The sequence below is a fragment of the Erythrolamprus reginae genome, chromosome Z (genome assembly GCF_031021105.1).
Source record: "Erythrolamprus reginae isolate rEryReg1 chromosome Z, rEryReg1.hap1, whole genome shotgun sequence".
In the NCBI taxonomy this organism is placed as follows: Eukaryota; Metazoa; Chordata; class Lepidosauria; order Squamata; family Dipsadidae; genus Erythrolamprus; species Erythrolamprus reginae.
The window spans coordinates 114,521,851-114,543,309 of record NC_091963.1 but is presented as its reverse complement, the minus strand read 5'-3'; the positions used below and the strand labels follow the sequence as shown (position 1 = coordinate 114,543,309).

Here is a 21,459-nt window from a genome sequence, read left to right as displayed (position 1 = left end):
GGAAATGGGTTTAATTGGTTTCCAGCCCCTATTTCCTTTATTTCCTATGCGATAAAGATCTGAGCTCTAAGCACTCCAAGCTGTAGGAAGGGTATGGGCAGCTGCAATACTGGCAGTTTGGGGAGGGGGCTCCTTTCCTCAGTGGTTTGTCTTCTTCCCTTTAAGCAGTTACACCAACTTTATCCTTCCCGGTGGTGGTGGCGGCGGCGGCGGCTTTCCTTAGAGCAGCAGCAGCGCCGGGAACGTGACATGAGAAAGGGAAGCCGCTGACATTCCCGGCGCTGCTGCTGCTCGAAGGAAAGCCGCCACCACCGCCAGGAAGGAGAAAGTTGGTGTAGCTCCTTAAAGGGAAGAAGACGAACCACTGAGGAAAGGAGCCCCCATGAAACTGCCGGTATTGCAGCCGCCCTCACCCTTCCTACACCCTTCCACTCCAAGCTGTAGGAAGGGTGGGGGCAGCTGCAATACTGGCAGTTTCAGGGGGGGCTCCTTTCCTCAGTGGTTCGTCTTCTTCCCTTTAAGCAGCTACACCAACTTTCTCCTTCCCAACGGCGGTGGAGGCTTTCCTTCAAGCAGCAGCAGCGCCGGGAACGTGACATGAGAAAGGGAAGCCGCTGACGTTCCCGGCGCTGCTGCTGCTCGAAGGAAAGCCTCTGCCGCCGTTGGAAAGGAGAAAGTTGGTGTAGATGCTTAAAGGGAACAAGACGAACCACTGAGGAAAGGAGCCCCCCTGAAACTGCCGGTATTGCAGCCCCCCCCTTCCTACAGCTTGGAGCACGACTGGGTGGCTGTTTAGTGGGCGGCCAGGATGGGCGTGTCGGATTCCGACTCCCATTCCTTCTCACCCCATCCCCTCATTTCGGATAATAAACAAAAATTTCTGTGGCTGTTCAGTATCCGAATTTTTGTTCAGATACCGAAGCAAATTTTTGCCGAAAATTTTGTTCGGTATCCGAAATGTACGAGAACCAAAGCGTTCAAGTACCGAGGTACCACTGTATAAGCAAACAAATTGTATTGGAATGACCAAAAGATAACCAAAATATAAACCTCTTGAATGTCATTATTTATCTAAATTTACTGGAGAAATAAACATGATAGTATTTGAACATACAATTAAAAACCTGCAATACAATTAAAAATCTGAGAGCAGTTACTGCTTTGGTTAAGAAGGAACAATTTGTTTTGCTATTTACCACTGCACTTGGGTATACAGTGGTCCTGGTTTATGGCCATTCATTCAGTGCCCATTCAAACTTACAATGATGCTGAACAAATGGTAGTTATGATCAGTTCTCAAAGTTTTGGCCAAAGGTTCTTGTCCCTATAGTACTTGGCTATATCCAATTATGACATCCCAAATGAACCATGGTCCCGTGATCACAATTTCTGAAGTCCTAGAGCAATCAGTACTTTATTCATAATAAATAGATTTACACAGTAAAGCAGTTTATTTACAAATTATATGGAAGAATTGGTGAAAATTATTTTGTAATCAAAGCGTACAGCAAATTCAGTGACAATTGGCCTAAGACATACAATAAAAATAATATTTTAAAACAGCTTATTTTCTGGACTGCAACTTTCATAGAAACGTCTTAGATTTTCCTCCTCTTAAAAAAAGAAGAACTTAAATGGAAGAAAAAATTGATATTGTTTTTCACTGTTATCTAAACTTTACCCAATTGTCAGAAACTAAAATTAATTGACAAAAGCAAAATCAGTATATCTGCAACTTGCTACCTGAACAACTAAAGTAGGATTCCCCAAAAAGGCACCTTCTAAAATGAACGGGCTACTCTGTGATTATGTCCAGACAAAGTGCTAATGATCATAATGAAACCTAAGCATGATGCGGATTATTATAACTCTACATAACATTTTTGACTCCAAATCTGTCTTACCACTAACTTCATGTTATGTTTAAAAACTTCAGTATGTATTTTCTATTATATAATTACTTAAGCATACAGATACCTTTTCTACCTGACTAAATAGAAAGGTAGAACATAAATAAATTTAATAGAAAAAGTAAATAGTAATCATTAGCCTAGAAAAAAATTAACTTTTTTAAAAAAGCTATTATTTGTTAGGTACAGGCCACTCTGCGCACCGGTAGGGAAAACTGTGATGTGTACGCAGCTCCAGGTGACTGCTGGGCGGGAGGGTGCATCCTGATGAGATTTTGCTTTTGCACATGCGCAGGAATCAAAATCTCACAAAAAGACGCATGAGAGAGAGAGGTTTTGGTGATTTTGGGCGATTTTCCATGCATGCCAAAAAAATATGCTGAAATCTCACATGCCCACACATCTTCTGGCAAGATTTGCTCCCTGTGCATGCGCAAAGCTGAATCTCACTCCGACATGCACATGCGCCTGCTTCCGTGCATGTATGCCAGTCACCCAAAACTGCGTGTGCATCAGCACCGGTAGCCGCGGTAAGTCGGAACACCTGTCTGCTTGTTGGGCTTCCCTTTGCCTTCAAAATGCATGCTTAAAAATGGGTTCATACCCAAAGGGACATGCATTTTTAATCTTTTTCTGAGTACAAAGGAGGATTATTCTCTTAAAGATGTTCAGGACAATGCTCCTATGTTCCCAAAGCATTACAGTCTTGTTTCTCAGTGTTCTTGGATAACTTTGATTATGGTATCATGCTGATGACCTTTTCAGTAGTGACTGGGGCTCCTCCTTTCCCACTACCAACTGGAACTACCACTTGAAGGAGTACCCCCAATCTTTCCCATAGAGTCCAGTAGGATATAATGGTCACTGATCCCAACTGAGCATCCACTCTGCCTTTAAAAAGGATTCTTCCTGAGTGATCCTTCAAATACTGGGTTAATCAACCAATCCAAAAAGTTGCATAAATTTCAAGCATGGAGCTCACTACTACTTTTTGACCAATTTGTTTTCCCAAGTTCAGCCTATGCAAGAGAACTGTCCCTATGAAGGAGTATAATGAACAGAAACCTTGTGAATGCTGAGCCAGTACTGGGAAAATAAAGGGGGGGGGCGGGGTATAAGTGCAGTGTACTTCCTGCAATATTAATAATATGTTACTTACTGTCCAGGCAAGGTTCACAAACAGTTTGGTTTACTCCACAAGGGTGGGCAACTCCTTCCCCAGAGTTACAAGCTCGGCAGCATTCCCCACTGGCAGTAAATTTCCCTGTGGAGCACTGTTCCTTGGCCCCCGCTGAGCCCTAGGGCAAGAGAAAAAACAGAACACAAATGGTAAGACTACTTCTAACCTTGGACCCAAAGATACTCCCAAAGAAACTGCTTTTCACTACAAAAAAGCTCCAGGACTTGGCCAAAAAGATTCATCAAATTGGCAAATAAAAAACAATTTTATGCATTGCCTCATTGGTATGGAACCAAGGAAATGGACTTACCTAAAGATTTTCCCCTCTCTAATGGACATTCCAACTACCCAAAAGGGAAATTTCTCAAACTTTTTGCTGTCATTAAAGGAGGATATTTGTGGCTCAATGAGGGGTCCTCCGTGCTCTCTGAGCATGATTGGTTTCTTGCAGATGTTTCATCACCCAAACTAGGTAACATCTGGATAGCATCATCAGAGGACTACATTTTACCTAGCTTGGGTAATAAAATGTTTTTAAGAAAACAAGCAAGGGCAGCAATGACCTCTCATCATTATTCTCAGAGCTGCAATCTATTAAATAGATTCCTAGTGAATCTTCATTATTTCTTAGACATTTCCTAGACAGGGATAAAGCTTCCAATTCATGCTGTACATAATATGAGGATGAAAAAAATAATTACGCAGGCAACATTTGAGTTTAAGTAAAGTGACACAAAATTTCTGTTTAGCATTGTTTTGTTGTGGTGACTTGATGAGAAGGAATAATTGTTTGACCTAATGTAAAATAATTTTAATCAGATATTGAGTTTATCTCGGTTGACATTCCTACATTAGAAGCAAACAGAAACCCAATTGAAAGTCTACATTCTTCAACAACGTGCAATCCAGATGTGCTTCAATACAATTTTCACACTTCCCTGTACAGTCAAGCCAAAATCTGTGGCCTATGACAACTGTACTACAACATATCTGGAAAGCATCTATCTGGTGAAATCTGCTTTAATCCTTTAGGTCAACTAGACCATTTTAAAGAGAGACCAGTCAAGGCCACTAGCCATGGTGATCTGGAAAGTACATGTAGACAGCCATGAATATTTTGAAGAGCAAGATTTCAAACTTAATGTATAAAATCCTGTGCAGCATCCACATCATTTCTATTTACAATTCCCAATTTACAATAAGATGATTTCATGCAGGATATAATCACCAACTTCAAAGTTATCCTATGAATTTGTCATTTTAACTGAACAATGAAGAACAAAACCTTAAAACTTCAGGTTCACATGCAGTGTCCAGAGCCCAAGTTGCCATTAAACTATAAATGTTGACATAATTTAAAAAACACAGGTACAATAAACTATTTATTTGTTAAATGTCTATATCATCACAACATAAATCATATCTGGAAGTCTGCTGGCAGCAAATGCAGAGTGAACATGATTCTGGCACCCAACACCAGTTGGTAAATAGACTAAAAATGACTAGGCATTCATTTTGCTTAAACTGTGATATCTGGTAGATCATTAAAGGCAAACCCATGAAGATGCATTGCAAAAATGCTATGAGTTTCAAAATCCTCTGAGTGCAGGAAAGGCTCAATAGGTGTCCCATTTGGAGCCAGGCAAATGATTTCCTAAATACTCTCCACCTGCCCATATAGCAATAATCATTAGTACAAGAAGACAACCCCGCCAAGTTGTAAACTTGCTGCTTTAGGGGCAATGCCACTCCCTTGAAAGACCACAAACTATAGTTCTCTCTTTTGGAGTTCAACTTTACCCTATTCCTTCCAATCCAAGCACCAACAACTTCTGGACATTGAAAAAACATCACCAGCTGTTTGTTGTGGTTGGCTCTGGCCCAGCTCCTGCCCCAGGGAATGGGAAGGTGGATGCAGGGGAAAATTCAACATGTCACAGGCCTGTGTTATTGCCGAGAGAATCAGTGCAGAGTTTAGTTTCCTCGGACAAAGAAGAAGGTGGGAGTGACTCGGCAGAGGAAGGCTTGGCACATAGCTAAGGCAGTCAATCTTCCTTATTTTCTATAGCTTCAGATGATGACATTTTGGACCCATACAAGCGCAGAATTATGCGTAGAAGAGACCAAGTAAGAACATATTACAGGAAATAAGGGAGGCCACCTGTGTTTGGGTGGGGCTCCAGTAATTAGGGCTGCTGCTATAAATAGCAGCATGTGGGTTTGACCATTGTGGAAGAATATCTGTAGCAGTATCATCAGGAATCTTGTGAGCTGGACTTTGTTGCTTTTTCACGCCTTTGAAACCAAAGCAGAGCAGCATGTGTGTGTGTTTCCCTTCGTTGGAAGAAGAAGGGGTATGAGGTTTCTCCACAGCTGCTGGCTAAGTACTTAATGACTGCTTAAGGGAAATTGTACAGACTATCTGATTGTGTTGGGAAGAGTGCTCTTTGCAATACAAAAAGAGTGCTTAGTATATTTTGACTTTGTGATAAAAAACATTGTTTTGAATTTTCAAACGTGTGTGTGTGTGTGAAATTTGTATCCTTGAATTTTCGGGAGGCTCCTATCAGAGAACCCCGGCAGAACACTGTTATACAAAGCCAAAGAACGAATGTGAAAAAAACCCAGCTGGATGGGGCGGGGGACTGGAAATAAGTCATAGGCACCCTTTTAGAAAACTTTCATCCATGGCAGAATCACTGACAGATCCACTGTCTTGAATTCAGCAGAATTCAGCAGAAACACTTGAATTTGCACAGCTAAATATGCTTTTTTTTTTTTTTTACTGCATTCTAAACTGATGCCATTTTAGGGAGTCAATTGCCATTTGTCAGCTTTGAGGGCACACTTCTTCTATAACCTTGCAACTTAGGCTGGGTAATTCTTTTTCCTGCCCTTCCCATGACTTAACAGATTCTCTGCCTTGCATTTCTAACTCTTAATATTAAATGACATTTTAATGTTGACATAACAGGCATTCCTGCCTTGAGAAATATGAATGCTCAACATACTCCTTTGCATCTTCTACCCCTTTCTCTTAAAAGCATCTGGAAGGATCAGGAACTATTCCTCATTCCCCTTGATTCAGGGAGGCAGAAATAAAATGTGTTTCCTTTCATGTTCTCTGTTGCTATTGCAGAAGGCCTCCAGAATGAAAGCAGCAGGAATGAGTGGCATTTCCTCTTTCGCTTTTTGGTTTCTATCACAGAAGATCCACCTTTTGCAGAAGCTATTGAGATTCTCCTTTTCTCTTTCTAGAAAAAGATTCAATTTTTCCAATGTCAGAGTTGAAAAGCAATACATTTATCCCTGCAGCTCCTTCCTTAGCCACCTAAATTTGTGTTTCCAAGTCTCCTTGCTTGGAATTAGACTCTTTGCCAACTTTCTCATGTAGCCAACCACATAGTTTACAGAGGCGCTTCGGGTGGATTTAATAAAGAATGTGAAATGCGTGTACATCATTTACGGCTTTCTAGGAAGTGGCCTTACAGTGAATCAAATTCTCAAGTCATTCTTTTGCAATGAGAGGGAACAAAATGAATCCACCTTGAAAAACTCCTTCACTTCTACAGAGGCAGAAATAGAGTCAATGAACAAATTTTGGATTCTCTGGAGCAGAGGTAGACCTTGGCAAGGAATAAAGTGAAATAAATTTTAGATACTTTGCTTTGCATTCCTCAGGGACAATGTTAGATGATAGCAGGGTGTTAATATCATAATTCTAGCATGCAACGTAGTTCCACAACCACTGCTCACATCCTTTTGCCCAATGAAATAGATGGAAAATGGAGATCACTCGCACCAGCAAAAATTCAGTAAAGGATAGAAGGCTATAAGACTGCTAAAAAGGAGGATATTTATCTTTAGTAAAGCTCTTCTGGAATTGATTTAGATGTCTGATTGTTACATGAATACATACATGTTTTTTCTTAGCAAAGACATGAGTCTTTTCTTCACAGATGATATTTACAAATATATTTTAAACATCCCGATTTAGCCTACAGTCTTCTCAAATTCATGCCAGGTCCAATCTGCATAGCATTTTCATGTTAAGATCAGTCCAAGTCAGGCATTTGCTTCCAACTACTAAGGGGGAAAAAATGAGATTCAAAGCTGAACAATGGAAACTTTTTCTGAAGTTGATAGGAAATTTATCAGTGTTAACAATCCTCATCTAAGCATAACTTACAAAAAGAAAAAAGAACTGATGTAGCCAAGATTCTTTGACTCATCTGAAGTCACAAGAATCAACAGGGCAGCAAAGAAGCCCCAAAAAGCTAATAAATTAACACAGCAGAAGTCTGAATATTAGAAAAACCAGCTAAATGTGATATTAGTAGAAGTTGGGGAGAGACAAATGGTATTACTGTAATGCTCTCTACATGGGGCTACCTTTGAAAAGTGTTCGGAAACTTCAGATCGTGCAGAATGCAGCTGCGAGAGCGGTCATGGGCTTACCTAGGTATGCCCATGTTTCACCATCACTCCGCAGTCTGCATTGGCTGCCGATCAATTTCTGGTCACAATTCAAAGTGTTGGTTATGACCTTTAAAGCCCTTCATGGCACTGGACCAGAATATCTCAGAGACCGCCTTCTGCCGCACAAATCCCAGGGACCGATTAGGTCCCACAGAGTGGGCCTTCTCCGGGTCCCGTCAACTAAACAATGTCGGTTGGCGGGCCCCAGGGGAAGAGCCTTCTCTGTGGCGGCCCTGACTCTCTGGAACCAACTCCCCCCGGAGATTAGAACTGCCCCTACTCTCCCCGCCTTCCGTAAACTCCTTAAAACCCACCTTTGCCGTCAGGCATGGGGGAACTGAAACACCTCCCCTGGGCATGTTTAATTTATGCATGGTATGTTTGTGTGTGTGTTTCTTAGTAAATGGGGTCCTTTTGAAATCTTTTTAAATATCTGAAATTTATTTGGATTTGTCATGATTTGCTGTATTTTGCTGTGAGCCGCCCCAAGTCTGCGGAGAGGGGCGGCATACAAATCTAAATAATAAATAAATAAATAAATACTCCCTTCCAGATGCATGCTAATGAACTGGGCTTGCAGCTTAATTGGTAAAGAACAAGAAAGGAATTAAGAATTAAAAGTTTATTTTGAAAATGATTAGAAAAAAGTGCATCGGGGCTCACACAAACATAGCCCTCCCTGCTATTTACTAAAGCACACTTACTATTTTTCAGCTGATGTTAATGCAATTCTTAAAGCACCTGCTACACCCCCCCCCCCCCAAGAGCTGAAACCTAAAAAATATTGTAAAGTTTTAGTGAATACCAGGGAGGTGCTGTTTTTCAGCACTTTTTAGAAACATACACAGCCCTATTAAAAAAGACCAAATTACCCAGAAACATCTAATAAAAGCTAACAAAGATGAGAGTTCACCAGATATTGATAAAATCAGAGCAGGAAATCAGTATAGAAACAGTTCTCTTAAATATTTTTGTAATTTCTTTGGAGCAGTGTATGCAGTAAGAGCTTTTTTAAAAACCTACGAGTATTTCTGTGTGCACAAAGCTGGGGAAGTAACTGTGATAAATGCCAGATTCATCTACAGGAAAAGCTCATAAATCTGACCTGAACTACAGATGTGGCAGAATTAGCAACTTTTTTTTTTTGGTAGGTGTTGAAACTGATAGTTAATTGGTTTTGCAAACTGCAGTATGTTCCTTCCTCCTTTGACATTTATTCATTGCTGGGCAAAACATAGGAAGTTTTCTTAGGACATTTCTCATGAAATGCATCTTTTCCACTTTTACAACTAAAAATACTGTATGTCTTCCTTGGCTACAATATGTTAGGGTTACAATTATGCTTCCTTTGAAGAAGTACTTTTGTCATGATACGAATACTGTTAACTTTGTATATTGAAAATGAAAATGGAAGGATCCATCTTTCAGTAGCCTCTTCCAATAATGTGGTTCTATTCAATGGAAAATCTCCATTACAAAATGCAACAATGATATCACTGCCACTTTGCCATTAAATCTCTGTTAAAATTCAAGAGCAGAAGAACTTATAATATTCTTCTAAAAAACATCCATGGTTAAAAATCTCTTACACCTAGGAAATTTCTCCCAATACATTGTAAAATCTGTTCTCTTGACATTTCCATCCATTAATTCTCATTTCGCTCTCTGGAACAAGAAAGCAAATCCTGCTTCAAATTCCATCTGACAGGCACTGATACGTGTAGATAGCTATCACAGCTCCTATCATGTGGGCAGACTATTGCCTTGCAATATAATCTTTTGTTATTGGTGAAAATAAATCCTGCCCCAAAGCTATCATTTATTGCTTGTGTAGCTGACATCTGGAATATGGATACACAGGTATCTCTTGGCTAACATCTCTGACATCCCAACTAATACCTGTAATATTTTCGTTATTTGGAAATTCTGGAAGTTGCTGTCTCAGTATATTTGGATGGTATCAGATTGGAGGAAAACTGTCTGCTGGAGCTCCCCAGGGTTTAAATTCTGAATTGAAATTATGAAGGTCTAAAACATACAATGCTCCCCAATCTTCCATCAAAGGGATATATTTTCCTGATAGCCGGATTGTTGCTGCATGAAATCTGTCAATGGCTCTTGCAGACTCCTCACCTGCATACAAGGGCAGCTGAAGGACAGAGCTTGCCCACATGTTTTCCATCCATTGGATTTCCATTGTCATAGGAGATTGATTTGATTGATTTGATTTATTGGATTTATATATCTCTCTGGAGACTCAGGATGGCTAACAACAATAATAAAACTGTATACAGGACTTCCGGTCTGGAGGACATACCATGCATAAAATTGGAAAGGCCTAGGCGGAAAGAGTATCTCAGTTCCCCCATGCCTGATGGCAGAGGTGGGTTTTAAGTAGCTTACGAAAGGCAAGGAGGGTGGGGACAATTCTAATCTCTGGGAGGAGTTGGTTCCAGAGGGCCGGGGCCACCACAGAGAAGGCTCTTCCCCTGGGTCCCGCCAAGCAGCATTGTTTAGTTGACGGGACCCGGAGAAGACCCACTCTGTGGGACCTAACGGGTCGCTGGGATTCGTGCAGCAGAAGGCGGTCCCTGAGATAATCTGGTCCGGTGCCATGAAGGGCTTTATAGGTCAAAACCAACACTTTGAATTGTGACCGGAAACTGATCGGCAACCAATACAGACTGCGGAGTGTTGGTGTAACATGGGCATATTTGGGAAAGCCCATGATTGCTCTCGCAGCTGCATTGCATACTATCACCCTTTTCTGGTTGCCTTTGGAATGACATGGAGGAACAGATGCAAACAATGACTTTACCAGCCAATATACTTCAAGCATCTTAGAAATGATATGAGATCTATGTTGGTCCTCTGAGCCAAGAATGGAAGGCAAAGGGTGTAGATGATTCTATAACCAAAAATAAGGAAGGTTCACCGTGGAAGGAACTCTTAGTAGATCCATGTTTTTATATTTTGAGTAAAAGGTTTCTGACAACAATGGGGTTTTTTATTAACTCATCCTATTGATTTTACTCCAGGTCTGTGTGATTAAATTTGATCTCTCACTCAGCCCTTTATAGTTTATTTCTTTTGCAACTTTAATAGTTAATTGTGCATTGATTTTTTTTTTAAAAAAAGGTGATTCTATAGGATCTTTTGTTATAAAAAGCCAGTTACTAGTTTTTTTAAAAAATAACAAGTAAATATATATTACTGTTTCCACATTTTTTTCAGAATTGTTTTCTTACTCTGGGGGAAAAAAAACCCTCCAAGATATTTCCTGCTGGTTGAATTCTAGAAGCATGGCTGCCTGTGTTAATGCCAAGACTACCCCAAGCATGACACATTCAAAGATGAATATGCACATTTCAGTGATGTGGAAAATTTAATTTCCATGTTCATTTAAAAATAATAATAATAGTAATGAGGAGGAGGAGAAGTTGAATCACGCATCTTGCATTACACTTCACCTTCTGTGTTTTTCCAGAAACACCAGAATTTGCTCCTTTTCGGTATTCTTGGCACATGTTCTTCATTAGATTTATCTGAATGTGTTTACTATTAACATGGCTCTTGTTGACATAGGTATTAGCCCCATAAAACATTCTGACAGGTGGAACAAAAGGAAGTCAGAAGAATGAAACATTTGAAGACCCTTTAATTGCTTTTAAGTTAGATTCATATTTTGTTTGCATGTGTATGCAATAGAATACAAGGAACTGGGGAATAAAGTTAAATTTCCAACTTGCTTTATTTTGACTTAGAAATGTTCTCTGTTTATGAATAGAAAAAGGAATACTGAGTACCCTGACACATGACGTTGGTCTAAAAATCCTATCATTCATCACCATACGCTATACTACACATAATCACCATACTGATTAGGGGTGCTAGGCATAAGGGACTGTTTAAAGGGAGGAATTGATATTTGCTTCATATGAGGTAAATTTTCTCTTTTATTTATCTTGATTTGACTGATATCAGCAGTATTGTTTGCTGTTGAGATTGCAGGAATAGAGCATTGTAATTTGTTTGCTATGCCAGTTTGGAAGATGGTTTATTCAATAGGACAGGCTGTTTAGCACATACTGTACTTTACACTTTGTGACATCTAAAAAAAGTCAGATAACTGCAGGAGAAAGAGTTTTTTCTTTCTCAAAGGTAAGACTCATTTTGAGAAATATTCTTCTTAGCAGGTCTCATCGGCTGCCTTAATATGCATAGAAATATAAGTGCAATCCTTGGATAATAAAAATATTTAAATAAGAATAAAGTGGAAATGCGAATGAAACCATTTTGGAGTCATGGAAGTGGTTTTGCTCTTAGTTTTTAAGACGATATGCTTTTAATTTGTTGTTTGATTAATGGTTGTTTGTTATGCAGTTTTTCATCCTATGTTACTATTCTTTTTTTTTTAATTGTATTTTAAGGATCTGCAAATCCTTAGAATATGTATATTTCTTGGATCTTTCTCCAACCAATTGATATTTTATTTTTTGTTCTTAGTGCTCATTTTGTGTGCATTTTCTTACTAGAATATTAATTGTTTTTGAATACCGGTATTACTTTTAGTGGCAAGAAGACAGAAATAAAACTCCTTGATCTCCTTCATTAAGTGTTTGTCCTGACCTTTAAAGCCCTACATGGCATTGGACCAGAGTACCTCTGGAACCGCCTGCTGCCGCACGAATCACAGTGACCGATAAGGTCCCACAGACTTGGCCTTCGGGTCCCGTCGACTAAACAATGTCGTTTGGCGGGCCCCAGGGGAAGAGCCTTCTCTGTGGTGGCCCCAGCCCTCTGGAACCAACTCCCCCCGGAGATTAGAATTGCCCCCACCCTCCCTTTCTTTCGTAAACTACTCAAGACTCACTTATACCACCAGGCATAGGGGAGTTGAGATATTCCTTCCCCCTAGGCCCTTACAAGTTATACATGGTATGTCTGTGTGTATGTTTGGTTTTATAATAAGGGTTTTTAGTTGTTTTATTATTGGATTGTCCCATGCTGTTTTTATCATTGTTGTTAGCCGCCCCAAGTGTACAGAGAGGGGCGGCATACAAATCCAATAAATAATAATAATAATAATAATAATAATAATAATAATAATTATTATTATTATTATTATTATTATTATTATTTATACTTGCAGAAAAAATTGAGCACCGAATACTGGAATAACGAGTCTACGGAGCGGGCGGCATACAAATCCAATAAATGAATGAATGAATGACTGAATAAACAAACAAACAAACAAATAATGTGATACTTGTATAATTGGAAATTAATGCAAAGGAGTTACAGTTCATAGATTACAAACAACCTGGAAATTCAGGTTTAGACTTATTGGTGGGACCATGCAAGGCACATGGGCAGAATGCAGAGGGGTCAATTTATATGATGCACATGTTGTTTTGATGTTATATGTATGTCTTACATATATATCCTACAAATACCAAATATATGTCTTACTCATGAATCTGGTCTTGGGATGACTCATTTGAAATAAGCAGTGTATAATAATTTGCCCAATTCGATTTTTCGGGCAATGAAAAAAGTCCTATCTACAATACCAATTTATTACAGGACTTCCTATCCCATCTTCAATTTTCTTATCTGTAAAGTGGATACAAGCATGGCCTTGCTTGATTGAATTTTATCCTGAATGCAGATTGTGAAAAAATGCCACAAGAGCGAATTATTAAATGTGCTCTGTGAGTAATAAGCATAAACAAAAGCTATTTGAACTGTTTTATGGAGAGGCGATTTAATGAATGCCACATGGAGAAATTCTACATTCCCATTCAAATTTGATGAAAGACAATTTGCCACAGCAGATACTTCAAAGGACAAAAGAATTCCAAAGACATCCTTATGGGTGGAGTGTGATGTTATATCTGCTGAGTGACAAGATAGCCAAAGGATTTCTATGAATATTTTGTATTTCATTTTGTACCCATCTCTCCTGAGGTTCACAGCCTCTCTGATTCCATTAAAAGACACACACACAATATAAAGCAATGTCCCATGAGGCTACTTCACTAGCAATTCTCTTGCCATTAATGGGAAATACTAACCTTAAGAAGTAGTTGGAAAATTGCCTCTATCCTTTGGAGAAATTCATTCAGCCAATGTCTTTGCCAGCAAATGTGGCGGAGAATTTGGAAAGCCATTTGTCTATATCTCTCATTTTAACTTCTCTTACTCACTTTAAAGTAGATTTGCAAGCCAGTAAAGCTTTGTAAGCCAATTTATTCTTTATTGATTCTTTAAAGACAATTTGTTGAAATATTACAGCTGCTGTGATTTTTCATCCTCTTCCAAATCCTTAATGGCAGAGCAAGCTTTATTGATTCTTTATCTTTTGTTTGTCTGGAGGGAGGTACAGCTTTCTGATTTCCAGATCACTGTACTCACACCACAAAAATGCCTTGAGAAATGACAGGAGTTCCCTGGTTTGATCACAATCCTTTTCCTTGCCCAAATTGATCCTACCATAGCAATTTGGTATTGCTTTTCCCCCCGCTTCTTTGCCCTGGAGAATTATGCATTATGCAGCTCTAAGAGTGTAACTAGTAAGTCTAAATTCCTGTTACTTTGGTTCTTTCTCCATTCAATGACTTAACAATAGCAATAGAGTTGGAAGGGATCTTGGAGGTCTTCTAGTCCAACCCCTGCCTAGGCAGGAAACCCTACACAACTTCAGACAGATGGTTATCCAACATCTTCTTAAAAACTTCAATGTTGGAGCATTCACAACTTCTGGAGGTAAGCTGTTCCACGGATTAATTGTTCTAACTATCAAGAAATTTCTCCTTAGTTCTAAGTTGCTTCTCTCCTTGTTCAGCTTTCACCCATTGCTTCTTGCACCCTCAGGCGCTTTGGAAAGTAGGTTGACTCCTTCTTCTTTGTGGCAACCCCTGAGATATTGGAAAACTACTATCATGTCTCCCCTGGTCCTTCTTTTCATTAAACTAGCCATGCCCAGTCCTTGCAATTGTTCTTCATATGTTTAGCCTCCAATCTCCTAATCATCTTTCTTGCTCTTCTCCGTACTCTTTCTAGAGTCTCAAGATCCTTTTTGCATCGTGGCGACCAAAATTGAATGCAGTATTATAAGTGTGGCCTTACCAAGGCCTTATAAAATGGTATTAACACTTCACGTAATCTTGATTCTATCCCTCTGTTAATGCAGCCTAGAATTGTATTGGCTTTTTTGGCAGCTGCTGCACACTGCTGGCTCATATTTAAATGGTTATCCACTAGGACTCCAAAATCCCTCTCACAGCGAGAGCAATGTTGCTCTCTGTTACTACTGTTGAGCAATGTACCATATATACTGTACCTGTGCGTTTTGGGTTTTTTGCCTAAATGAAGAACCTTACTTTTTCCACCATTGAGTTTCATTTTGTAGATAGCGCCCATTGTCCAGGTTTATCAAGATCCTTCTGTATTTTATATGCCAGTCTGGTGTCATCTGAAAATTAGATAAGTTCCCCATCTACCCCTTGTCCAAGTCGTTGATGAAGATGTTGAAGAGTACTGGACCTAAAACAGAGCCACTTGGGGTATTCCACTGCATACATCTTTCCATGTAGATGTAGTTCCATTGAGCACTACACTTGAGTGCAGTTGTTTTGCCAGTTTTCAACCCATCTGGTGTTGTTGCTATCCATCCCACATTTTTCTACTTTATTTAGTAGTAGATTATGGTCTACTTTGTCAAAAGCCTTACTGAAGTCCAAGTAAATTATATCGACTGCGTTCCTAATTTTGTCACTTTGTCAAAGAATGCTATAAGATTAGTCTGGCATGACCTGTTTTTGACAAACCCATGTTGGCTTTTGGTTAGTTATTACTTTGTTTGTTTCTAGGTGTTCGTTGATTCACTGTTTGATTATCTTTTGATGCAACATCACATTATCAAAGTTGGCAATCCTGCCATGCAAAAGTAAGAGCAAGTAGGCACCAGACAGCCAGTGTGTAACATTTTGTAAAAGAAAGATATTTTCTTTCTTCAGAATTCTTGCAGAATTTTCAGAGAGCATCTAGACAGGGCTGGATTATCAGACTAAGAAATTGATTGTCATACAGCTATGATCCCAGGCTAACGTACTGCATAGTCTTTCAGAGGACAAGTTGGGGATGAGACTATGTGCCAGAAAAATGCTTGAGGCCTTGCATGCAAGAACTCATAGTTTGATCCTCAGCACTTGAGTAAGAAAATATCCTGTCTTTAACCAAAGATCTTGAAAGCAAAAGACCTGTGAGTCTTACATATAGGATACATAAGCTGCTACCAAAGCTGCCTTCCATTTGTGGATATGTTTTATTCTAAGGATTCTTCAATCTGAAGGCCATTTAAAAAGTGATCTTAAAATTTACTTTAAAAATGCATTTAAGTGTTTCGTGTCCAGAGAATAGACATTTAAAAGGAGCTATGGTGGTGCAGTATTAGAATGCAGTATTGCAGGCTAATTCTGCCAACTGCCAACAGTTTGATTATCACCAGTTGAGTTTGGCTTAGCCTTTGACTTAGCCTATATCAGTAAAATGGGGACCCAGATTGCGGAGGCAATATGTAAACCAATAGGTAAACCACTTGGAGAGGGCTTTAAAGCATCATGAAGCAGTATATAAGGCTAAGAGCTATTTCTATATAATTATGATTTATCTCTTGTTGCTTGCATGTACACTGAGAGTTTCTGCACCACAGAGAAATAATGAAGTCTGGTCTGGTCTGGTCTAGTTTACTGTTATTTTTGAAAAATGACTTCCTGGTGGGCTTAATAAATATACAGCATAACTTTCTAATGAGCTTTTCAACTTATATAAGTTTTCAAACCACTATATAAGTTTTTAAGTTTCATTTTGAGTGTGTTCCCTGTCACAAAATACTAGGGGACCGGCCAGCCAATGTTTTTAATCTCTGACCAGGGGTCAGTTCTAACTTACCTTGCCACCGGTTCACTTCCTCCTTCTCCGCATGGGAGCGCTTTCCTGCACAGTACCAGAAACCAAGCTTCAGCACACACGCAGAAGTGAAAAACAGCTTCTGTGTGTGCTCAGAAGCCAAAACCAAGAGCTGGCTTGGGGGTGTGACCAATCAGCGATCGCTCCCGGTTTGGCGAGGGGGAGGAAATTCCCGCTACCGTTTGGTCCAAACCGGGAGCAGCCCACCTCCGTCTCTGACCTATCCTAATAAGATTTAGCCCTGTAGGATCTCTGACAAGAAGGTTTCACATTCTCTGCTAACTCAGCACTCAAGCCAGGCATCAAATATGAGATCTTCTAAATGCAAAATAATGACCAGTACCACTGAATTATGTATGGCCTTTTTCACAGCTTCACGGTGTCTGAGGTAGGTACCTATTCCATGGAAGTAACTAATTTCTTTCTCATTTTGTTCTTCCATCTTCACCAGGTTATAACATCTCTTCAACTAGAACCTTATATATTCTACACCCTCTGCCCCACCCAGTTTCTGTTCAGAGAACAATGCACAGTAACTCTCAAGCAGTGGCCTGAATAACGCTGAGGCCTCCTTGCCTCTTTGAAAAGCCAGATGACCTAATAATCACTACCCAGTTTTTCTGTTTCTCTTTTTAGCAACATAATAACCCCCAAGCCCCCTCTGGCAGAAGGCGTTTTCTGGAAACTATGCACATCAGATTTCCCCCTTCTCTTCGCTTCATCAAACTTAGAAATAAACATGTTTTGGAACGTTTTAATTGAATTGCTTGGCCTGTATTTTTGATGCTTGGAGTGTTTTCAGTGTTAGGACATTTGCTTTTTATTTTCTAACCCTCTTTCTCTGACTCTCTCTCTTTCTCTTCTATCAGTCCTTGGGGCATCATTGCAAGCCTAGAGAGCACTCCTCCTTTCCAAATCAAGAGCCAATTGGTTTCGGAGTCAAATCTCATTTGGGTTTGGCAACAGGACAGAATCTTTCATGACACCCAACAGCAGCCAGCTGGTTTACCAAGTTGAGGGCAACAATTGCAGCACTCACAGCTGTGCCTTCAATCCCTTACCACCACTCCTTGCCCTTCGGCATCTACTTCAGGCAGCCGACTCATCCTACTAATCGCAGGACCTTCCCTAAGCGGACACACATTTTATTGACTCTGCTATACAGAAGCCCTGCCAGAATTAAGAATATACTCACTACTCTTGGGAGAGAGGGGTTGGGTTACTTTGCAATTTACCCCTCTTGAGTGTTCCCTTTCATTTCCACTCTCCCTCCAAATAAGACACATTTTATTTATTTTTCTACTTATAAAGAAGATTAGCTGATCCACAAAGAAGAATTACAGATACTTTTGGCACTTTCAGAAGGAAGGAAGGAAAGAAGGGAGGAGGGAGAGAGGGAGGGGGGAGAGAAGGAAGGAACAAATGAAGAAGGGAAGGAGGGATAAAAGGAAGGAAAGAAGGAGAAGGGGAAGGATGAAGGGAGGGTGGGAGGGTAGGAGGAAAAGGAGGAAGGAGGGAGAGAAGGAAGGGAGGGAGGGGGGGAGGGAGGGAGGGAGGGAGGGAAGGAAGGAAGGAAGGAAGGAAGGAAGGAAGGAAGGAAGGAAGGAAGGAAGGAAGTCAAACAAAACAGAATGACAGCATGGCACTGATTCTGAAGTTTTGAGAGGCTCCGGGAGCCCAAGGACTGATGTTGTAATTCCAATTATGGAAGAGCTCTTCCCCAAGTTTCCCTTCTACCCATTCACATTCACAAACAGGCAGGAGGGCACCTTCAAAGATTATGCTCATCACTGAAAGAAACATACTGCTCTGTTGGAAATTGCCTAAGGAAACAGGTAAAAGAGACATAGAGTCATTTAAAAAACTGGGTTGCTGGGGCTGAGAAACCACACCCTCCTTTCCTTGTTTATCTGCCTGAGGCTCTTCACTTCTCTTGCCATCCGCTTTTCATATACATTAAACACTGGGTTTACTACAATGCTTGTAACACTTTTCCCTTTTGGGGATAAATTCAGACAAGTTGTGCTTGGACACTCTGTAGGCCAGGAGAGCTGAGGGCCAAGCACTTGCAAATCAGGTAAAGCTTCGTCAGTTTGAACCTGGAGTTGTTTTGCACATAGGGATGCTTGACAAATCCAGAATGCTTCGAAGTGTTTTATGAATGGCACATGAAAATCACTGTATCAACACAGCCTTACAGTAAATATGGTAGAAGTCTGTTGTGTTTGAAGACTGTAACCTTCAGGGCGAACCCATGATCTCGAGAACATGACTTTTCCTCTCTGAGTGCCTCATTGCCCATCACTTTTTTCTATAGATCCATGCATAATTCTTGCCCAGCTTTGCTTTCAATTACAGGACCTAACACACAACTCAACTAGATTCCATTACATGTACCACTTACTCCCCATGTCCATGCCACGAAACCTTCTCTCTCCCCCTGCTGCCAAACATCAGAAGGTTCTTTGGGATAGAATTCCTCATTATTTTTCCACTGAACCTGCAAAGTACTTCAGGGGGTGTATTAATATCTCAGCATGATGTATAAATCGTATCTGTCAATCATAGAAGGCTCTCACTCCAAGGACTTCCCCTTGAGCAGATGATTAAAGGACAAATGAGAATCTTCTTTATGCCCTCTTTGCATGCTCAGTGGTTCTCTTTGCAGCTGCAGGGTTTTCTAGCTGAAGACCTCAAATGAGTCTTCTGCTGGCTCCTGTTCTAGCCTGCCTTTCAGAGCTACAGTATAGTATAAAATTACATATCCATAGAACCAAAACTGTTATTTCTAGGGAGGAAATATTTATTTCTGGGGATAAATATCTAGGGAGAGAGAAAGTTACCCATTAAAAAATAATTGTGAAGGACAAGTGTTAAATCCTTCCCTGAGAGCTCGTCTTCAGTATAAAAATGCGTCCCCGCAGGTTTTCTTAGCACTTTAAAAGAGCGAACATCTTCCAACGAATCTTTTTTTGTCTTTCATCCTAATTTCCTTCCCAGAAGAGCCACGAAACGAAGACGACCCTCTTCTCCCCACCCACTCTTTCTGGGAGGAAAAGTCAGTGGGAATTTGGTAGCCTTTTGGAGTTTTGCTTGCTGCTGAATTACTTTGTGCTGATCTGGATACACGCCCCTTTATCCACCCGCATCCCGTCCTTCTGCAATAGGATATGCTAAAGGGCTAAAACGCTTACTCTGCACGGAGAGTAAGCAGCCAATCGTTTCTGAAGCCATGTGAAAATGTTCCTCTTCTTGAAAATATTCCCCCTGTCTCTTCTCTGAGAATTCGGAAGAGGGAAAGTGAAATCAAGTCTCAGGATCCCAAATTAGCCCTTTCGCTTCCAGCGCTTCCGCTGAGCTGCCACAAAGAAAGGAGATGGGTGGGAAGAAAGGTCTTTCTACGGGAACCCACTCGTGGAAGCGCCACACCCGCTTTCCGGACCTGGGAAGCCTTTGGCCACATCCGGCCCCCATCTCAAGACTCTAATCTCCATCCCCAGAATCCTTTTTCACGCCTTCCTCCGCCGGATGGATCTCTGTTCTGGGGGAATCCCAACCGTCAGAAAAAGTAAGGTGTGGTAGGCGGAGAGGGCGAGAGCGAGGGCGAGGGCTCCGGCGCTGTCCGCTACGAAGCTCTAAAAATTACCCGCTCGGTCTACAGTCTGCAGAGTTTGCATTTGGTTATTCAGTATTATAAAACCGACATTACATAGGTCATCATTATATACCGGACTGGAGCACATCAAAAGTTCACTCCAACCCTTCTCCCCTTGCCAGGGTGATGCTCCGACCGATACCTTCTGCTCTCGCGTAGGTTCACACGTGACGTACGCGAGCGCACCCCGACCTTCCCACGCCTGAGCGGAGAAGCTCACGGGTTCACGGGTACCTTCTGGATAGCCGTGGCCACCCTTTTTCTGCGCCCTAAACACCCTCTTCCATCCCCAAACATTTTAGACAACACCTTGATACTCACCGGTCCAGGTTTTCCTCGCCCTCCCCACCCACTCCGGAAAAAAAGAGAAAAGAAATCCAGCAAACTTGCCCCTCATCCCAATTTTGCTCTCTCTAGTATGGAGCGGCGCCTGACGCGAAAGAGCGGGGACGCGGGCTCTCCCTTCTTCCACCCGTTTCCCTAATGCCTCCCAGCGTCGGTCCCCGTCCGATTCCTTACTAGCGCCGTCCACTCACCCCGGAGAGCAGCAGCAAGCCCCATAGCAAGATACTCGTCCTCTGCATGATCGTCTGAGGTAAAACAGGAAAGGAAGATGCCGGTTGGGAGATGAGGGGAGGCAAGAGGCTTCTTAAACATTCCCTCCCCAAGAGGCGTCTCGGGATGGGCGCGGGAGGGAGGGGAGAAGAGCGTCGGTGGCGACGGAGGCAGCGCTAGTAACTGAGGGAGTTGGACAGCACCTGCTTTCTGTAACTGGTAAGCTCGGCCCCCTTTTTTTAAATTAGTATTAAAACGATCGATGTTCTCCTCCCACTGGTTGGGTGGTTTAAGAAGCGCACAAATAACTAAGACATGACAACCCCTCCTTCTTTCAGGGCACCGGGAAGAGCATATCAAAGAAAATCACTTGGTTCATTACATCTTTCTTACCCATAAAACTTTTTTTTTTAAAAAAATTCCCTTGAAAGTTGAAAAAAGATGTTGAGGAAAGGTATTACAATACTTAGTGGTGAAGAAACGGTTTTTTAAAACTTCCAGGGATTTCACCAGTGAAACTTTTGGGTTATTGACGCTTTTTTGCCTTCCTTCCTTCCTTCCTTCCTTCCTTCCTCCCTTCCTCCCTCCCTCCCTCCCTCCCTCCCTCCCTTGCTTTTTTTCCTTCTTCCTCTACAAAATCTGTTTAAAAATAAAATCTGGCCACGGTTTTGGGAAATGGAACTCTCTCTTTGGAAGCACTCAATGCC

At 41.1% G+C, this 21,459-nt stretch overlaps 1 protein-coding gene across 1 annotated transcript in view; it reads right to left on the bottom strand.

Annotated features, from left to right (window-relative positions):
- Window positions 1-20,901, bottom strand: part of NGFR (nerve growth factor receptor) — an 83,761-nt gene extending 62,860 nt beyond the window's left edge. The window contains exons 1-2 of the mRNA XM_070730191.1: window positions 20,734-20,901; window positions 3,070-3,208 (exon numbers count right to left, since the gene is read on the bottom strand). Coding sequence (XP_070586292.1) covers window positions 3,070-3,208; window positions 20,734-20,781 — 187 coding nt within the window. The 5' untranslated portion in view covers window positions 20,782-20,901. The remainder of the gene's footprint in view (window positions 1-3,069; window positions 3,209-20,733) is intronic.
- Window positions 20,902-21,459: the final 558 nt, after the last annotated feature.